Source organism: Aptenodytes patagonicus, chromosome 18 (assembly GCF_965638725.1).
Source record: "Aptenodytes patagonicus chromosome 18, bAptPat1.pri.cur, whole genome shotgun sequence".
Taxonomy (NCBI): Eukaryota; Metazoa; Chordata; class Aves; order Sphenisciformes; family Spheniscidae; genus Aptenodytes; species Aptenodytes patagonicus.
In genome coordinates this window covers 3,291,584-3,312,627 of record NC_134966.1, presented here as the reverse complement: position 1 = coordinate 3,312,627, position 21,044 = coordinate 3,291,584, and the positions used below count along the sequence as shown (strand labels likewise).

General features: G+C 51.6%; 1 protein-coding gene across 4 annotated transcripts in view; it reads left to right on the top strand.

The window, feature by feature from the left end:
- Positions 1–265: 265 nt before the first annotated feature.
- The window catches only part of WHRN (whirlin), a 58,480-nt gene continuing 37,701 nt past the window's right edge, over positions 266–21,044 (top strand). For all 4 annotated transcript variants that reach the window (XM_076355501.1, XM_076355500.1, XM_076355498.1 and 1 more), the window contains exons 1-2: positions 266–865; positions 19,207–19,422. In XM_076355501.1, coding sequence (XP_076211616.1) covers positions 266–865; positions 19,207–19,422 — 816 coding nt within the window. The remainder of the gene's footprint in view (positions 866–19,206; positions 19,423–21,044) is intronic.

Sequence of the window (21,044 nt, the reverse complement as noted above, 5' to 3'; positions counted from 1 at the left end):
TGAGGGGCGGTAATGAGCGGCCGCGCTAATTGCCGCTCCCGCGGGGGCGGGGCGGGGCGGGGGGGGGGCGCGGTCCCGCCGCCGGGGCCGCTCTGTATAACCCGTCTCCCGGCAACGGCGGGCACGTCACTTCCTGGGGAGCCGCCGTGAGGCGCCGGCGAGCGCGCGGCCAGGTGGAGTGGCGCGTGCGGCGCCGGCCGGGGCGGCGGGGTCGGGTCCGGACCGGCCGGGGCCGGTTCGGGCCGGTCCTGCCCGGCCTGGCGCGATGAGCGCGGAGCTGGACGGCGTGTCGGTGCGCTCCTCCTCATCCTCGTCGGGCTCGCTGGGCTCGGCGGCGGGGCCGGCGCCGCGGCCGCTGTCGGCCAACGTGCGGCGGCTGCACCAGGCGCTGACGGCGCTGCTGAGCGAGGCGGAGCGGGAGCGCTTCATCCTCTGCCTCAACGCCTACCACGGCCGCCGCAACGTCTGCGACCTGGTCCGCTCCCTCCGCGCCCTCCTCGACGGGCCCCGCCGCCGGCAGCTCCTGCCGCTGCTCCGCCTCGTCCTGCCGCGCTCGGACCAGCTCCTCTTCGACCAGTACACCGCCGAGGGGCCCTACCTGCCGCCGCCCGGCCGCCCCCCGCCGGCCCCCGCCCCGCCGCCGCCGGTCCCTGGCGAGCTGCGGCAGGTGACCCTGCGGCGGAGCAAGGCCCACGAGGGCCTGGGCTTCAGCATCCGCGGCGGGGCCGAGCACGGGGTGGGTATCTACGTGTCCCTGGTGGAACCGGGCTCCCTGGCCGAGCGGGAGGGGCTGCGCGTCGGCGACCAGATCCTGGGTGTCAACGGCAAGTCCTTGGACAGAGTGACCCACGCCGAAGCTGTCAAGGTAAGCCGGCTCCGGACCGGGCTCCGGCTGCTGTGCGTCCCGTCCCGCCTCCTCCGCCCCGTCCCGGGCTCCGCTTCGTCCCCGCCCCGCGGTTCGGCCGCTGTGCGTGTCCCGCTTTGCCCCTCGGGAACCGGCGGCTGTGCGTGTTCCCCCCCCCGGCTCCCTCCCTCCCTTCCCCGGGTGTTGTCGCTGTGCGCCCCGTCCTGCTTCACCCCCTCCGGCTTTGGTCGCTGCTTCGTCCCGCTTCAGCCGGTGGGACGGGAGCCCCTGGGTGCCCCCCACCCCAGCCTGGGGCTGCCCCCGCGCGGGGCGCGGCGGTGGAAACCTGCAGCCCCTTCGCGGAGCGGAGCGGCTCCGGGTTTGCATCGTGCCGGAGAGATCGGGCTCGTCCCGCCGGCGTACGGGCACCGGCAGTGCGTGAAGCCGAGCCGGAAAGTTTACGGTGAAAATAACGGTGCCCGCTGATAGCACGGGCGGTAACTGGCTGCCGGGGGTCAGCCTGGCATCGTCTGCAGCTCTTGACCCGGCAGGTTTGTCCCCTCAGGGCCAAGCGATAGTTTTTTTTTATCGCAACATCTCTGAAACGTAGCGATGCTGCTTGTGCCGTCCTTGCAGTCTGTGAGGCTTGTGGAAGTTGGAAATCTGCTTGAGCCGGGTTTTAAGGCACGTACTTCAGCCGCTATACCGTGTTTTCTCCTGCTAAAGGTGGAGGAACTGAGGCACGGAGCAGAACACCCCCTTCCCCTCCCCCCCCCCCCCCCCAGGGCTGCACAGTGCCCAAAGCAGGAGCAGATCCCAGATCCCCTCTGACTGTGTCGGGGGAGAAGGAGAACAGTTACACAACTGAAGTGTCTGCGGCTCTTCCCGCAGCACAGCACCTTTCCACAGCACGTTTCCATATGCCCCGGAGACCTGTTGTTGTGCATAACGGCAGGAGTGCTATCGATAAAAGCTTTCATGTAAGGCGAGGTGGGGGAGCTCCATAAACTGTGGGATTTTCACCTGAAGCTCAGTGTTTTGAGGCAAAGTCCATGTGTGAGTGACCCAAATCATTCGCAGACATGATGTTGTGGCTGGTGGGCTCAGCTCAGAGGGTTCCCCTGGCACAGCAGTGCCAGGCACAAACCTATTGAGCTGGAGAATCGACTTCTAGGGCCGAAATTTGTAGGCAGCGCGTGGAGAGCGGGGATCTGGGGTGACAAGACTGTTTTGCAGCTGTTTGTGCTTTAATTCTTCCATAATAAGCTAAAGTACTTCTGTTGGCAGCCTGCTTCATGTGGCGCGTTCCTTCGACTTTGCATTAATCTTGCATGGCTTTGAACGGCGTCTTCACAGCCAACCTGCATGCTCCCTGCCTGATCTTTAAATCTGTGCCCCAGGCAAGGGCATGTCTTCCAGGCTGGAAACGAGTCCTGGGTGATCTTGAGACCAGAGGAAAAATTTGTAGGGATTCTTTTTTTTGTTCCTAATGATAGGACAACAACGGCGTAAGCTTTCGGAAGTTAGTCTGCAATTTTGTGCCCTGAAGATTGCAAAAAACATATTTTTGGCTACAGCGTTGGGATGGGTAGAAACCAGGTGCCAGGAATTCTCTGGTCTTTTAAATGACTTCATCTCTAATTCAACCCACTCTGCTGGGTAATTCACATCACTTTGTTTGTTCTCTAATATAATGTACATGGTGTCTTTTAGACACTATTGAGTGAAACTAAGTGCTTCTCGCACAGAAATAATTCCTGTAGAATGCAGTTTGCCAAGGAGTTGTTCTGTGACAAGAGCTATATTTTGCTAATGTGATCTTGATATGAAAGAGAAGCTTAGAAATTGTCTGCTTGTGAGCTGAACTTCTTTAAACAACAGTTTCATCACGCACCCGGCTGTGCAGGCATCTTCTAGAGCTCCTGCACTCGTATTACATCTGGGAGGGGGTTTGTGACCCACGTAGTGGTGGTAGAAACACTTTCCTTGGGAAGAGTCGCAGAGCGATTTACAGTACAGCTGTAATAGTTCCTTTGGAGATTTTTTTAAAATTAAGCAAGTGCTAATTTGTCCTTGCATGCTGCGTTTGGGAGGGGGGGAAAATGAAGAGCAGATCACGTTCAGTGATGCTAAAGGGCAGTCTTTAGAGAATTTTTCTGGTGTTAAGATACAAACACCTCAGCCCATGTTTTGGACATCGTGCAGGGTGTCAGAGCTGCAGTGACAAGAGGTGGTGACGTAGAGGGTGGCTTGACCCCATGTTCTCTGCTTCCCCTTGAAACCCAGGATCTTGGGCTCAGTCTTGACGTAAGTGTTAACAGCTCTGCAAAGGCCTCTGGCTGGGGTCTGGTCTGCTCGAGCAGAGCAAACCTCGCTGTGTCCTGACATCCTCACTGATGTCTGCTGGTCTGCTCCGTAGTGATCAATGGAGAGAGAAACGTTGGATAAACAGACGTGTACCAGAGCTAGGTTTGGTCCTGGAATTATGTGTGCACTGTACTCAGGATCAAATACAGAGAGGGGAAAAAGGTGAGCAGAGAGAGGCTTTCTTAATACAAAACCACGGCTGCGTAGCTCGGTCTCCCAGACACTGCCTGCTTTAGACAAGTAGATGTGGTGAACTCTCTCCATAAGAAGCTGTCTGATTAAAGCACAGCTCCTGTTTCCGTGTGTGCAGTGACGGTTTGGCTCTCCATCTGTCTGAGAAGGAGCACGTTCCCATGCTGCACTTCATCTTGACTGTCCTGCAGCAAGAAACTGCCTGTCTAGGACAGCATTGTTATTCATAATATGCGGGATGTGTTGTTGTGAAAGAAGTTGTCAAAGCTTGTTCTTCAGGGCATAAGACGTTTGCAGAGATAGGAAGGCTCTTCCACTGCTGGCCTGGCCTGCTCCCAGGCACATCGCTCTCTCCGGGGTGAGCACAACAAACTTACTGAAGCAGAAATCAACTTTCTGTCTATCAGGGTGCTCGGAGGTGCCCAGCTGTGAATATGGGCAGTGAGGCGGTTGTTCAGATGGAGCAGTGAATAAATACGGAGTCTTAACTTGTTTGTGCAGTCTTGTAAGAGCATTCGCACAGTAGTTACTGCATTCATTTTACAAGTCATGATAGCTCGGTTGCCTTCTTTCCGTGCACGTCTGGCCATGTAGGAGTACCCCAGCCGTTTCCAGCACTCCTCTCTAGGAGGAGAGAGGCACCGCCTGTGGGGTAGGAGCAATTTCTGTCTTCTGCCTTGTATTTTCAGGCATCACTCAGAGCCATGATATACCTAAAGCGGAATAATGGCACCAAATGAAAACTGCCATGACACTGGACAAAGAAGACAAAAGTAGTGAGCTGCACGCTGTCCTAGCTGAAAACTGTCTGGTGGCCTGTGACCAGCGTAATGGGGTTTGTAGATATTTTAGTGTAAATTAGATAAAAAGTGGAATTCTGACTTAAATGACAAGATTACCTAAGCACTCCAGATCAATTCACTTAATGACTAGCTTCTTAACCTTTATTTGAGCAGTGGAGTTTTACGCCTTGTCTGCTTCGTGCTCTCCATTTCATCCAAATCAAAATTAAATGACTCCATTACGATTATAGCTCTATCATTCCAGCGTTCAAGAGTGCACTTTAGCAAAAGATCGCTGTAATTTGAATTACGGTGCAAGTGAAGAAGTTTGTATTGTCTCTCATATTTTTAGAGCGCGCTTGGCTTTCATCAGCCTTGCTGTATATTACACGGTTGATACTGTAGCAGTCGTGCTGAAAGCTTGTATTGATAAGCTGTAATATTTTGTCCAGAGCAGTTAAAATTGAGGTGCTTGTGGTTTTTAGATCATCAAAACATTACACAGGGAGGTATTTCTCCTCTACTCCGGGGTTTGCATTAAACTTGCACTCCCTTTCTCCCCCACCCCTTACTTTTGTTGCTTTGCAGTAGGTTTTTATGCCCTTTAAATAATTTAAGGAGAAAGGGGAGAAGAGAAAGTGCAAAGTGTCATGATTCTGATGGATCATTCCTGATTGAGGATTTGGCTTAATGAGCTACACCAGCCTCGGTGGAATCAGTGCAGCTCTTCTATTTGCCCTGCTGTGTCTTTCTGTTCGTGCTGACGGCTGGGCAAATCCGGATGAGCTTGATCAAAATTGCCAAAACTGGACTAGTTTGTATGCATCGGTCTTAGGGAGTGTGATTCTTTTCGTCTTGGTGTAAATCTGTGGTAGCTTTGCCAAAGCCAATGGACTCGCATTGGGTTTATTCTGAAGGAACTGGGGTAGTTCAAGTCCACTGTCTTGGGTTCTTCAGAGTGGCTTTGGAGAGAAGCTGTGGGTTTTCCTGCAGGCGCGGTGGGGCCGGGGGAAGGCTTGTGGTGAGGCAGATCTGCTAATCTAATGACAAGGCAAAGGTGTCCAGAAGGCAGCGCCTGCTCTGCCAGCCTGCCGGCTCTCCCTCCCGCTGGCGGGCTGCTCCCTGCTGCAGCCCTGCCTGGGAAAGCTCGCCTGCGATGGAGGGGGATCGCATCGCCTGCCGCCACGGGCTCTCTGCTCAGGCAGAGGTTTTCACTCCTTCCAAACCAGCCTTTCCATCTCCTGCTCTGATAGTGTCAAGTGGGCATTTAAAAAGAATTTTAATCTCCTTTTAATTCTTTTTATGTTCTATTCTATTCATTTGGACTTTCATGATGGCAAACAAGGTGATCTCTTCAGAGGCCGTAGTATTTCATACGAGGTAGAAAGGGCTCCAGCTGCTTGTGCTCTGGGCACTTGTGGTTTTGCTAAAAGACTGCTGAGAAAGGACAGAAGAGACGTGCAGCCCTGAGCCTTGGAAGCATGTTCAGAGCAATTCTACCTTCCAGGCAGCTTACAAGAAAGCAAATCTCATTTCATTGTTTCTTGTGATGCCCAATTAATTGATTATCATTATCTGAGACTGCTTATATGCTGTAGTCAGTAATCACCACTGTACTGTACAGGCATTGTAACAGCTAGTAGGAATGAATGCAGCTTGGTTTCTCTGGTTGGTTTTTAACCTTTCCAGGTACTTGGAGTTGTGGATCATCACACACAGTCATGGTTGGGATGAACGAGAATTGAAAGCCATACATCGATCTCCTGATTCTGTAAAGATATCAGGCTTGTTCCTTTAAATGCCTGCTTGCTTATCTCTGTGTCTCTGTATTTTTAGAAGTCAATGACTGATCCAGAGGCTAGAAACCTCCCAAGGGATCTCAGGTAGCTGGAGCATGGAAAAGAAGGATGTGACTAGCATCTACCCCAGTAGTTAGAGCGGTAACCTATTCCTTGGTCTCTGGGTCTGCTTAGAAACAAAAAAACCCAAGAACTGCACACAAAAAAAAGCACCTACAGCTTAAAATGCAGGTGCTGTGCAATGCCACAGGCTTCTGCTCTGCTTTTCTGTCCTGTAAACAGTTTCCATTTTAACTTCTGTAGCCAGCTGAGCTCAGGGGGAGAGGGTGGGAAGTGTAAAGTCACCAGGATCTCCCTCTAGGAAAAAGGGGGAGGGGAAAGGTCACTCTTGAACTTGGAGGCATCTGCATTTTAAATTAGTTCTAATGCTCATTAAAGGGAAGGGCTCATGGCAGTAACAGAGCATAGGTCTGGCAAGTGATGTTCTTGGTTTCACAGCCAGATCTGATGGCGTGTGGTGGAGCAGGCTCGAGCGCTGGACCTCACCCAGTACTGAGGGGCTGACTGCGGGGCTGAGAGGCGATGCTCCATTGTCAGTGTGAGCTAATCTGAGCAGATCAAATTAATACCACGTGTAACTTGGAGAGGGGTGAACGTGCACGTACAGAGAGCATCTGTGGGAATGTGGGTTTAGCTGTTGCACTGGAGTTAGGAGTAGGTTATATTTGCTGCTTTGCTGCTGACTTCCCTCAGTGGGCAAGTTACTTAGTCATCTGTTTCCCTTCATTACACCAGCAAATCACAATCAGTCCTGATGAAATCAAATTACGTTATACTGATGCGAAAGATTAGAATGAAGTCCTTAATCTCTCCTCTACTCATGATGCAAGGATGATAGTACTCAGCATGGGTACTGGCTTGTCCATCAGGGTTAGTATCGTTAGGGCACCCTTGAGTTCTTGGAGCACAAATGTTATTTAGTGGGCTCCCTGTAAATAAACAGTTTTGCCTCAGTAGAGGAATTGATAAGATAACCCAAAGGATAAAAGCCTGTCTTTCCTTCCAGTGTCCATTAGAAGGAAACAAAAACATTAGTGTGCAGCATAGCTGGTGAGTTAAAATATCTTTTACTCAGTTCCTCTGTCCTCAGGGAAGATGATGGATTTTCTTGACACCTTCCTCAATGCCATGTCTGCTCGGAGAATTATTCAGCTCTAAATCCCCTTGCCGAAACTGACAATGTGTCTGCTAAAATGATTTGGCTTAGTTTCTTTTGACTGGGTGCTCTGTGAATTCTCCCTGTCATGGAGCACCAAGTGCTTAGTAAATACAGGTGAAGCAGGGACCTGGGCAGACTGGAGGAACTCTGTTCCTGCCAGCTTCTTGTTGCTGGACTCAGAAACTGCATCTGAGACCCTCGGGGTGGGATGTGCTGGCAGGGAAGGCTGGAAGGGCCTCTGCTTTGTGCAGGCACTGACTGGATATCCTTGGTGCTTAGTCAAGTGCTGGCTCATCTCCCCCCATTGATTCTTTCAAAGTTAGTTTTTCCACCAAGTAACTAACCGTATCTAGATAATATGGGTTTGTTGGTGGTTCTCATGATATTTTTCAGCATTTTTTGGTGTGGAGTGGAAAGAGAGGACAAGAGGAAACGGGGGAGAGTGCTTTGATCTAGATTCCCCTCATGCCCCCCCATCCCAGAAAGCACCTAAACAGCTTTCCAGGCTTGCGTTGAAATAAAGCTTTGTGGAGTTATCTGCTGTTTTTAAAATTGTCCTGGACTTGCTCGAGGGATACGCTGGGCAGTGACCAGCTTTGAGGGGGTGGGAGGTGACAGAGCTGTGGTCTTGAAGCGGGGATGGGGGATCTCAGCTGTTGGAGGGGTTAGGGAGAAGGCCCTGGAGCTAAGATTTCATCTGACCTTTCCAGGTGAAAGGGACATGGGCTTCCTGATGCCTTGGGGCTAAATGTGTGCAATCACCATAATTATGCATCAATTTGCATTCATTTGCATAAGTGCCATTACTTGAAAGCCAAACTGCTGTCACCTTTGCCTTGGGAGAGGGGGAGAGGTTGGACTGTGCCTCCTGTAATTCCCATTTATCTTCCTGACAGGGAGGCCATTTCGCACCCTCCATCCCCTATTTTGTGTTACCCACTGCTCTCCTGTCTGGTTCCTCTCGCCCAGCACTCCATCTGGAATGCCTCTGCTTCCCTTCATCCCTCCTCTTCTCTCTCCACCTGCGTCTGTGTCACCTTTTTCTTGTACCCAGTTCTCTTCGTTCCTGCCTGCCCCAGCCGCACGTCCTCCCCACACAGGGACGAGCTGTTTGCATGCGTCAGTGCAGACGAGGTTCCTCTGGTCTCTGTCAGGCAAGATGGGGAGGGGATACGCTTGATCTTATTTATGGCTGCAGACTGCAGTCTAGGGCAGGGGACAATCTCTCCCTGTGCATTTGTACGGCACCTGGCAAACTTGGCCTTAACCAAGGTGTGTAGTGGGAGCTGTGATAGTCTTATATTTGTCTTGCCTGCAGAGGATCCGTGGAGCAAGCCTTTGGGGGCAGGCAGGTAGTGCCACTGCCTGCTGTCTTCTGCTCCGTCCTTTCCGCTGGCAGAGGAACCGTTTAGCTGATACGGCTCAACTGATCTCCCTGTAAAAGGTTTCGCAGTCCTGCTCCTGCAGCCCCCTCCCCTCCATAGCAGACACGGGAAGCCTCATCGTTCCCACTGGCACTGAGATGGCTTTGCTCTGTCTAGCTGAGCCCACAAGCCTAAAACTGCCAGAGTCCACGTGGGTCCAGCAGGAACACCCCAGGATAGGGCAGGAAATAGTGGTTAGACAAACTTCTGCAAATTGTTCCCTCCGTGGTGCTGGAGCGTGCTGTAAAAGCTCCCTCTGCCTGCCTCCTGTGGTATCTCTGCATTTCTTTCCCCTTCGCAGCTTTTTTTTCCAAGTCTGTGCCTTACTCTTTTGGGACTTGGTGCAAAATTGCGTGGTACTTCAATGACTGATAACCTCCGCACTGACCTTTGTGGCTTGCAAATGGAGCGAGTGCTTGGATGCCCATTATCTGAGCAGCCCAAGAAGCCAAACAGCTCTGGCGAGTCTTATTGCCGGAAGAAAGCAGCTTGTGTCTGTAGCAAGGGGGCGGATGGCTCATAGTTAATGCTTCTTGTATCAAACTGTGATCTACCCACTAACGGAATGAATTGGAATAGATTGCTCATTTCATTAGCGGCGAAGGTAAGTGAGTGGGCTGTATCTGTACGAGACACATATTTTATTCAGGCTGCCAGAAGAATACTGGTGATTAATTGCCGTTGATTTCTGACATCTGTGTCCCTACTGGGGGAATTTTTGAAGGCCTGGAAGAGGCTTTTCCACAGCCTTCAACCTTTCGGTGCCCTCGAGGAGTGGAAAGAACAAGGGGAAAATTCTGAAGGCAGGAGAGGAGAGCGTTCAGTAATGCGAGACGTGCTGGGCAAGAATGGCCTGGCAGAGGTGGGTTTCAGGAAGGGTGGCAGCTGTCAGTCTTGATCTTAGCAAAGAACATGCTGTATTGTGTGTTGTTTTGGTTTTTGGGGTTTTTTTAAAAGGTAATAATTGTGGGTACGTGAGATGTGCGTTTTCTTTTTTTGATTATTTTAAGCAATCTACTTCACTCTCAAAGGACTTGATAGATAATTAAATAGCGTGTTGTCAGGGGATCAGTGGCCTTATGGAATCAGTTTGCCCTTTTCTCTGGCACTTGCTGCTGCTTCTAGTATTTCTAGGCAATTGGTGACTGTTTCCCTGCTAAATGTTTTGGCACTGATCCTCAGATTCAACTAAACTATTTCCTTAAGCTTGTCTTCTAGCAGGTGTGCTTGCATACTGTGGTGCCAGTTTTAAACCTTTCATACCATGGTCTTCAAACGCATTGTAGATGGGGCAAAGCCAAATTTTATCTGAGTCTGGAGCGAAACACAGCAGCACTGAACAACACGTAGCAAGTCTCTGAAATGGCTTGAGAAAGGAAATGGAGATGCAGTCTGCACTGCCTGATTCTGCAGAGGGGATTACGGAGGTGGAATTACCGTATTTAACGGTCCACTGCAAATGGGTTAGGTTCAATATGCCCATCAAATAACACGCTTTCCCAAAGAGCTTGCAGGATGAATTATGCTGTTACTTTTGTGGTGGTATCTCTGCAGTCATTGGACACAAGACAACTTGTGTGTCAGGGAGGGAGAAGTTCTCCCTGGTACTATTCCCATCCAGAGCCTATCCTTTCTCTCCATGGGCCCTGTGCTTTTTATGTTAGATGAAAATTCTGGCCTGAAAACTTTTCCTTTTGTCCCAGGGAGTTGGGGTGACCTGCTTCATGGAAAGTGCATTGTGTGGCAGGTGCTGGCCCTCTTGCTTGCTGTTGCTGCTTTAGAAATAGGCCTGACAGCAAAATCGAGGTCAGTGAACTCGTGCCAGCTTGCTGGCACTGTGGCATCTCACTGGGAGTGGGGAAAAGCAAAGTGCTAAATGTTTGAGCAGCAGCTAAGCTGCCAGGCACAGGGACCAGCAGCCTGAAGGCTTACAAGGGAGGAGGGTACAGTGGTAGAAACCTGTTGTAAAACTCCCTCCGCCAAGGGGCCAATGCAGCTGGCCAAAAGCCTGTGCTCAGATGGGTTTTGGGACCCTCTGCAAACACATTCCAGGAGGCCAGGGTGGATGCACAGTGTGGCAGAAGCCAATGTGATAGGGCTGGAAAATAATTCCTGCTGATTGCTTGATGTTCAGGGAGACCAGCTGGAAAATGGGTCCTCCCTCTGCCATAGATACAGTCCCTGCTGGCCAAAATGCCTGTGCGATGGCAGGGAAAGATGTGTTGAAGAAGCTGCCTGTGCAGGTCCCTGGTCTGTCAGTAATTAGCACCTCTGATCCTCAGATTCAGTTAGCCCCTTCTCACCAGCCCTGAGAAACTAAGTTAAACAGAGGAGAGAATAATCCTGCTTGCTGGGACAGCTGGACAGCGATGAGGAATCTTAGGGCTGGATCTGCCCTTGGGTGCTGGTCTGAATCTGCCCATCCAGGACTGGCTCCACCCGTGTCCTGGGGCTCCCAGCTGGCTTAGCAGAGCCAGCAACCGCTGATGGGAGAGGGAAGTAAAGCCCAATGGTCCTGGCAGTGCAGAGCTCCAGCCAGAGGCTGTACCTGGGCTCTATCCATCAGCACAAAGTCTGCCCAGGCTGCTCCCAGGGGATGCCAGAACTCCTCTCCACACCGCGTCCCTGGAGAACAAGGCTCTCTGCTCTTGCCAAGTGTCCTGGTTGTGGCTGGGATAGAGTTAATTTCCTTCCTAGTAGCTGGTACAGTGCTGTGTTTTGGATTTAGGATGAGAACAATGTTGATAACACAACTGTTTTAGTTGTTGCTGAGCAGTGCTTACACTAGTCAAGGACTTTTCAGCTTCCCATGCTCTACCGACTGAGAAGGCTGGAGGTGCACAAGAAGCTGGGAGGGAGCACAGCCAAACTGGCCAAAGGGACATTCCATACCACGGGACGTCATGCTCAGTACATAAACTGGGGAAAGCTGGCTGGGGGGGCCGCTGCTCGGGGACTGGCTGGGCATCAGTCGGCGGGCGGTGAGCAATTGCATCATGCATCGCTTGCTTTGTGTATTATTATAATATTATTATTTTATTTCAATTATTAAACTGTGTTTATCTCAACCCATGAGTTTTTCTCACTTGTGCTCTTCCAATTCTCTCCCCCATCCCAGCGGGGGGGGGAAGCGAGCGAGCGGCTGCATGGTGCTCAGTTGCCAACTGAGGTTAAACCACGACACTGAGGAGGGGGCTAAGGCAAGCAGAGCTCGCTCTGGTGAGCAGCAGTGGCTGTTGTGTTCTCCGATGCCCTGACATTGACCACCTCCTCTCCCTGTGATGAACGGCTTTGTTGCTGCATCCTTGGCTTGAAAACCTTCCATCCCGCCTGAGCTGCTGAGTCGCCTGTTTGTAGTGCAGTTGTCATTGTCCCCTAGCACTGGTGTGTCCCCAAGGGCTTGCAGAGACTCCCGTTGCCTCTCCAGCTCAGCCCGTTAGCCTTTGCTCTTGCCTCCTTGGATGGCTATTAATGATTTCCATTTTTGCAGCACCTCTACACTCAAAGCACTTTCTTTTATTAGGGGCAAGACTTCTACCTCAATTCTTATTCTGAAGTTGTTTCCTTGGGTACTCTAGCACCCAGCTACAGCTGCATACTGAATTGGAGAGGAGCGGTGCTGCGTGAAGCACTCTGCAGCCCTCTGGCTTACCCAGGCCTAGCCTTGCTTCGACTGTAAAGCAGGTGGTAAGATCCTGGTGCAGTGGTAGTGCAGCAGTAGGCTGCACCTCATTACCTTAGTAGCAGGCATAAATGGCCCCATTAAATCTACTCTGTATTCCAGCACTGTAGCAATAAAAATTGTCAGGACCAAGATGGTGTTAAGGAATTTATGGCAAATGCTCCACTATGGTGGTCGCTTGGATTCCTCACAGGAGCCAATGTTGGGGCTAGAGCATCCTTTAGAGGGAGGCTTCTCCCAAAGCACTTGATAATGACCTGAAGAACAGCTGGCAGAAGAGAGTCATTATCATGTGCTGCTAACTTTCCAAAGGTGCTGGATAATCATGCTCAGTGGATGAGAAAATTACTTGCAAACTCCTTTGGGATGTCAAATCAACCTTGTTTCCTCCAGACTCTGAAAGCTGCTGAGTGCCTGATGGAAATGTATATTAGCAGAACTGAAGGGATGAAATGCGGTGGAGCAGGGGAGGAGCAGCTGAGGGCACCTGTCTCTCAAGTGCCCCAAGCTTGGTGAGAAAGCCTTCCTGGGTCTGTCTTCTGTGCCTGGGTGGAAAATCCAGATGAACCAGCTTGGATGGGACTCGCTGTTGGGGTTGCCTCCGCATTTTTTCCAAAAGCGGATGATTTGTCAGCCTTGATACAGGGAAACTGAGGCACTGAAAAATGGGAAGCTACTTACTATGGCAGGAGTCAGTGGCAGGATCTGTAACAGCTGGGGGTTTTTTGGCTCCTGCTCTGAAGGCTGCACCCTGTCAAAGCACAGGGAAGGTAAATAGAAAAACCCAGTGGAGGCTGTCGGCTCTGCTGGCGTGGCAGCTGTGCTGGGGATCCCAATGGCTGACTGGTACGCTTCTGGGAGCTGGGTGGGGACGGGTTAAGCCCCACAGGTCAGTGTGGTGTTGGTTTTGGATGTGGGATGGGAACAGGCCTCAATGGAACAGGTGAGTCACGGGCTGTGCAATGCAGAGATGGTCCCTTTCCATGGGCTGCTGACCCAGCATGTCCCCACAAGACCGCTGCACCACTTCCAGGGAACGGCCTTCTCCCAGCAGGTCCTGTTCCAGAGGTCTCTTCTAATACCACTGGGACCATCGTTTTTCCTCTCTTTCCCCCAAGGGTAACATCTCCCCAGATGCCAGGAGGGGCACTCTTACAAACCAGGAGATGAACAGATGCACTAGCCTTGGTAAAGCCAGAGGAAAAAAAAAAAACACAGAGGGGGAAGCACAGCATTTCTTCCTGTGCAGGGAAATGGATAGTAGCTCTGCTTGCTTGGAGCTCACCAAAGCAGCTGATAGTGATTTCTGTCTCTGGATGTACTATGGAAGCTTCTCCCATTTGGCTCACCTGATGCCTCATCACTTTGCAGCTCTGCATGCCAAGTGCTTTGTTAAAGTCTAGTTCAGCATGTGGATGTACAAAGGTTTTATAGGTCTGTGCCAGATCTTGTTCCCGTGCCTGCTGTGCTTCATTATGGAGCGCGTGCAGTGCTGTCATCCAAGGGAAAACAGTGCTTCTCTTCTCATCTCCTCTCATAGCTCTGTCAGCTTTAGTTTAAATAGCTGGTGGCTGCCTAATGAGCAAAGGAAGCTCAAATATTTGGACAAAACTGACTTTAGTGGTCACCGCGTTGGGGAAGTGGTTTGTGCTGACTGTCCTGTGATTTTTGACAAGACTGTGGTGGCCAGAGGGAGGACATGGGTGGTGTTGAGCAAGCCTTGTGCTCCTCAACCTCTGGCTCTCATGCGAGTCCTCTTCCTCAGACAGGAGCTGTACTTTGGCTTACTGGAGCAGATGTGCTTCTAGTGGAGGTTAAGCAGAGATTCCTCAGCCTATTTGTGCTCGTGGTTGAAGAAGGATTGACTCCCCAGAGCTGATATAAACCTAGGCTTATCCTAAAATTAATAAAAATAAAGAAACTATTCAAATCGATGCAAGCCCACGAGTCAAAAATCTGTTCTTATAAATAGACTCAGCTTACAAACGGGCTTCACCAGCTGAATTTCAGACCTATGCTTAAGCATGTTCTAGGCAGAGGCTCATTTAAGCACATGCTTGAAGGCCATGTTGAATCAGGGCTGAGGGAGACAGTCTTCTAGAGGAAAAAAAAAAAAACAAAACCCTCAGCTGTTTAACTCTTTTAAATGGTCCCATAGTGTTGCTGTGTCTTGTTAAACAGCTATTGCTTTTTACCTATGTGTGTGTATCTCAGTGGTGCCTGCAATGGTGTTACACATCTGCGTACAGTATGTACATCTTCATGCCAGCATATACACGCATGTTCTGTGTGGTTTGGGGGTGCCCAATGGCCTATAGCTCTTCTACCAGCTTGTAGTTGGGTGAAGGGTTTGCTCGGGTCATGGGCCTTTGTGTCATGGGTTATAAAGCCGATGAAGAGTGAGTTTAACCGGAGCGGATGGCAGCTGTACGGAAGCGGCATGTGATGGCAGGGGCCATCTGTGAATCAGGTGGGGCAGGGTGGGAGCAGACAGGGGCTGAGGTGTAGCCTGACTTGTAAAACGCAGCGCTGGAAAGCAGGTCAGAGTTGCAGTGAGAAGCATGGAGACTCAGCCGCACGCAGGGGCAGTGTCACCAAACAGATGTGACACCATGCCGAGAGAGGGGCTCTCACCAGCTTTCTCAGGGGTTTGTGGGGTCACCTTGGACAAGGTGTTTCCTGCCTCACTTCTCCCGTTTCTGCTTGCTCTTTCTCACATCTGTTTCTTGAGGCAAGCACTATCCCTTTGAGTGTGTTTAGCACAAGGGCAGGTAACTGGAGTCCCCAGCTGCTGAGGTCTGTCACGGGCTTACCATTGTTGAGCTGCCTGGATGGTCCCACTCTGCCTCACAGCAGTAAGGTAAGTCCTCTGTGGGTGCCACTGTCCTCCTCCACCTGTGATCACCCAAAAGGTCTCCAAAAGGTGCAGTCTGTGTCTTGTGGTGCAGGTCACCTGCCAGTGCAGGTGGCTTGGAGGCTAGCAGAGCTGTGTCCTGAAGGGCTCTGAAGTGTAGGGAAGGCCCCTGGCGCGGTACCATTATAGTCCTGCACTAGCTCTTCAATAGGCATTAGCAGTGGGGATGTGTTGGGGGAGAAACACTGTGCTGGGCAGGAAACTGCTTCACGCACTGAGTCCTTGAGAAGCCTCAGTAAATGTATGAAGGACTACCCAGAGTGTCACCAGCCTGCCTGCTGCAGCTCTGCCTTCTGCTGGGAGAGACTGTCACCAGCAGCGTCCCGATGGGCACCGCCAGCTTCTGTTCACTCCTTCCTCTCGTGTCTCCTCTTGTACTGAGGCTGGTGGGGAGCCCTGGGCCAGCCTGCTGCCTCGAGCCAGACGGCTGCTCTCCTCGCCTCCCGGCTCTCTGCTGTCACCTTCGTGCATAAAACATCTCCCTGTTGACTGAGATCCCATCTCCTGGTGGCCTTGTCGAGGGAGCTGCAGGGGGACATAAAAAATCCCTTGTAAATCTCTGGCCTCTCATCCCTGGAAACTTTACCGTGCCTCCAGAGAGCAGCTCTGCTGCTGTTCCTGCTTTCTCAGGGGATGACAGGGGATGAGGCAGGATGGGAGCAGCCAGTGCTCTGCCTGCTGCCAGCCTTCAGCAACAACCACTGCCCCATCCTCCCCTGTGCCCAGTGCGGAGCTGGGGATCCTGCCTGCACGTGGTCACTTCTCCTGCGCCTGGCATCTCTCCTGTGTGGTAGAAACCCCAGAGGGTTATCTTCAGATCCCTCTCCACCGCCAGGATGGATGCTCTGAGGAAGGGGGGAAATGACTCCCTGCGTCAGTCCCGAAGAGACCCGTATGGGAACGGGGTGGCAGTGAATGTAATGACAGGGGAGAGAGCAGCTCAGGGAGGGCCCTGTGTGTGCTCTTGAACCAACCTCAGCTCTGAGTTTTTTCTTTGCTCCTTCCTTAAATTACAGTGACATTCAGCAGCTGGCTTTGAGGTATTGTATGAACATATACAGGTCAGGAATGCCCAGGATCAGTGCAAATGGAGAGCCTGCTCTTTCATTGAGAGGGGAAAAAGGGTGGGAGTGCAAGCGTCAGTTAGGATCACGTGGCGTTTCTGTGGCAGAGGAAGGACTGTAACCCTGTACAGTTGGACAAATGATGGATTATCCTCATCATTTGCCTGTGCTTGATGAGGAGTTGCAGCCTCATTCAGAGATGAGACTTTGCTCATGGGACTGTCAGTGCTGTTTGCTGTCTCGGTACCTAGGTAAGTAAATGATGTTATGCAGGCTTAAAAGAGGGTTTCATAGAAATGGCTCCAGTTTGAATGGAGAATGAGATTGTTTCTGTGGGGGCTGTACCCCATCTCACAGGGGTCACTCTGCATTGGTGGCTCTGTGGGGGCTGTACCCCATCTCACAGGGGTCACTCTGCATTGGTGGCTCTGTGGGGGCTGTACCCCATCTCACAGGGGTCACTCTGCATTGGTGGCTCTGTGGGGGCTGTACCCCATCTCACAGGGGTCACTCTGCATTGGTGGCTCTGTGGGGGCTGTACCCCATCTCACAGGGGTCACTCTGCATTGGTGGCTCTGTGGGGGCTGTACCCCATCTCACAGGGGTCACTCTGCATTGGTGGCTCTGGGGGGGCTGTACCCCATCTCACAGGGGTCACTCTGCATTGGTGGCTCTGTGGGGGCTGTACCCCATCTCACAGGGGTCACTCTGCATTGGTGGCTCTGTGGGGGCTGTACCCCATCTCACAGGGGTCACTCTGCATTGGTGGCTCTAGGGTAAGTGAGAAGCCTCCCTGCCACCCCCCAACTCATTGCCATAGAGTTCAGATCATCCTGAGCTTGTCTGTGTGGCAGCTTACAAAGGGGCTTTGGGTCGGGAAGCTGAACTGTGCCCTGACGCATGGATGGGTCCCTACGCTGTGGTACCGTGGGGTGGGCAGTGGGCTCAGAAATAGTTCCATTGTCCCAGTGAGACTTGGGCTGATGCCAGCAAAATGGGAGCGTGGTGAGCACCTCTGCCTGTATGCGAGCCAGACTGGGCTCCACGTGCTCGCAGGGAGAGAAGAGATCGTGGCAGGCGATGTGTCTGAGGGACTGGGGGAGCTAAGGGGACAGGGGCTGGAGCTAGCGAGCAGCCCAGGATGTTGAAGTGCTCTGCGGTTGTTCTGATGGGGCTGTTGGTTTCGCAATCCTTGTTTAGGCTCTCCAGGCACGTGATGACCTTGGGAGCATATGACAAATTTGCAGCCAAATTGCTGTATGTGATGGAGATGCTGAACTGGGAATTGGCGAGCTGGATTCTCTCTAGCTCTGGCAGGGAGGGACAGGACTGTTGCCAAGTCAGAGCTGGGATCCAGCCAGCCCAGTATTACTGACGATATGACTCCTGTCATGGTTTAACCCCAGTCGGCAACTAAGCACCACACAGCCGCTTGCTCACCCTCCCCCCTCTCCTGGTGGCATGGGGGAGAGAATTGGAAGGGTAAAAGTGAGAAAACTCGTGGGTTGAGATAAGAACATTTTAATACTTGAAATAATAACAACAACAATAATAAATTATAATAGAAAGTAACACAACGAGGGGGAGAGAGAGAGAGAGAGGAACAAAACCCAGGAAGGAAAAAAAAACCCAAGAGGTGATGCAACCACTCACCACCTGCCAACCAATGCCCAGCCAGTCCCTGAGCAGCGATCACTGCCCCCCGGCCAACTCCCCCCACCTTATATACTGAGCACGACATCATATGGTATGGAATATCCCTTTGGCCAGTTTGGGTCAGCTGTCCTGGCTGTGCACCCTTCCAGCTCTTGTGCATCTCCTCTCTGGTAGAGTATGGGAAGCTGAAAAGTCCTTGACTTGGTATAAGCACTGCTTAGCAACAACTAAAACATCAGTGTGTTATCACATTATTCTCATGCTAAATCCAAAACACAGCACTATGCCAGCTACTAGGAAGAAAATTAACCATCCCAGCCAAAACCAGGACACTCTTTACTGAAGAGCTGCCGGTATTAGTTCTTCCTGGTCACAAGCTTTGCTCAGCAGCTTCTCTGCTGAGTGGGGAGAGGAGACCTTGCAGGAGCAGCTCATCAAAAGGACATATATATGGGAAAAAAAAAAACCCAAAGCACCTCCTTTCTGAGAGCAGATCCCGAGCGTTGATGTTCCTGAGGCCTCAGAAGGGATCAGCACTTACATCTGTCCCCAGGGAGAACTCCTATACGTTAATTTAAGTTTACTGTAAAGCCTATGTCAGCTCCTCACAGTGAAAGCTGGAGGAGCAGAGAAGCAATTGCAAATCACCTTATCTGGGTCCCAAGGTCATCTCTGTGCATGCTGTTTTAAATATATGTATATATTTAGTAATTATTGTACTCATTAATTGACTGCTTGTGCTGGGGAAGGCAGCTGGTAATGAAATGGCAACAGGGGCTGAATTTCTGGGAGCGTTGTCAATGTCCCCTTGAAGGCATCAGGAGCTTTTCCAATGGTGGAGTTTGGGGCCGAGCTGTGGGGACCAGCAGTGCTGCTCTGCTCCAGCATTGATCCCTGTCCTGCTCTGACTCCTCTCCAAAGCTGCAGAAGCTGCTGAGTCTCAGGTTCAGCCCATACTGGGGTTCCTCCTGGCACGTCACTACCTGCCTTGCCTCCCTTACTCTGCTTCACTCTGCTCTTTCCCTGGCCGATGGGGAGAGCGTGTTTTCTCTGTCAGCACTGCTGCTGTTCAGGAGAGAATAGAAAAATTCCAGCTCTTTCACTAGCTTTTTATGTAGCTCAGTCATTGAGTTGGTTGCAGAGTAGCTTGAGATCTTTCAACCTCAAGGAAGAGCAAAGCCATGTCATCCCAGAGTCCTAGGGCAGATTGTCCTTCCTGCTCCGTAGGCATTAACTCCCACCTCTCCTTGGCTTGTCTTCCAGGTACTGAAAGGCTGCAAGAAGCTGAACCTGTCTGTACATTCAGTGGGACGCATCCCAGGGGGCTATGTCACCAACCACATCTACACCTGGGTGGACCCACAGGGCCGGAGCGTGTCCCCGCCGATGGGCCTGCCACACCATCAGAACAGCTCCCTCCGTAAGGACAGCGAGAAGAGGAGCCACCTCCAGCTCCTGCAAGAGGGAGATGAGAAAAAGGTGAGCAAAGGGGATCATCCACAGCCCTGGGGGCCTCTCTGTGGTTACCTGTTATCACGTGGGTGCTGACCCTCTTTGTTCCCTTTATGCTTTTCATTTGTGTGATTCTGGCCTCCCTTGGGATAGCCTGTCTCTCCTTTAGGATACACTGGATCCTGGTTTTCTCCCTTGGTCTGTAGCTTTCCCTGTCTCCCCTGAGGAGTCCTGTAGGACGGGATGGATTGGCTTTGTTCCCATTTAACACAAGTAGAACCCGAGCTGGAGACACGGCATTGTCCAGTTGCAGACTTGTCTGGTGGTGAGGGTCCTGCTAGGAACAGCGGTCAAAACAGAAACTGCTTTTAAGGGTTTTTCCCAAACAGGTTGTCGTTTTGACTGGAGGCCCGCTGCCAACATGGTCGTTGAGAGGCTGACATAGATGTTGTGTTCAGGAGGGCTCGTGGATTTGGAGGGCTAGATCTCAGTGCATTACTGCCCTTCTTCCTGCGTTTCAGATCTTTCCTCAGGTGTTTCCCTGAGGCTTTCTTGGGTCTCTTGGCAGTTTTGTCTAAGTAAAAAAAAAAAACCCAACCAATTTTTCTCTTCCAAAAATGCTATAAAATAAAACGGATTATTTTCCTTTTCCGTTTGGGGAGAGGCGGGCTGAGCCAGGAAGGTCCCGAGCAGTGCCTGTGTAAAAAGCCCTGTCAATTGAAAAAGGGGCAGGGGAGGGAATGGCTTTTATAATGGTACCCAGGGGAGCTGGTGGTGTGTAGCCAGTGCCGGCCACTCCAGCAGGGCCTGGATCTTGGGCCTTTGACAGAAAGGAAAGCATATCAGCACATCTAATTCCCAGTCCTCTTCTCTTACTGTGAGCCTGCCCTCCTTTGAAATAGGCCTTATTACAAGTGAAGCCAGCAGAGGATATGTTCAAGCTGCAATGTCTGATCTCGGGGATTTCATGTGTCTTCTCCCTCATGCTTCCCGTGCCCAAACAGAGCGAGAGACTTGTAGATGCAGAGGAACAGTGCTCAGATGCCCTTGCAGTGAGGCATAGGCTGGAGGGGCAGACTCTGCTTGCTCTCTCGGTGGTGATGGATGGGGAACCTGTTCATCCTGTACACGCAGGACACGGCGTTGCCTCACCAGCATTCATGGGATATCCAAGTACTGTCATACGAGTGAGCGGGGCGCTTGCTTCCCAAAGGCACAGAGCTGCTTGAAGCCTCCATCCTGTTATCCTGAGATCGCTGTGGCTGTCCCCAGCACTTTGATTGTATGCCCAAAATATCCTCAGCTCCTCCTGGAAAGGCTGTGGAGGGATCTGTAGGCTGGAGCCTCCCATCTCAGACAGAGAGGGAAAAAATCTAATATAAGATGAGGCAGTTTGCTGATGAAATATTCATGTGGGCCACAAGGGAGAAGGGCCCATTATTTTTACTTTAAGGAGAAGAGAAAAGCAGCTGCTGCTGGCTTGCTGGTGTCCCCCACCCCCTACTCAGCGTCACCTTGATACAGCAGGCAGCAACTCTTTGAAGCTGTAGGTAGGAGGTGTTTCTCTGCACATTGTTCCTTTAGTCCTTGCTGTGTATCGACATGAAATGCTTAAAAGCCTGAAGCTGTACATATCCCTGCCCAGTGCC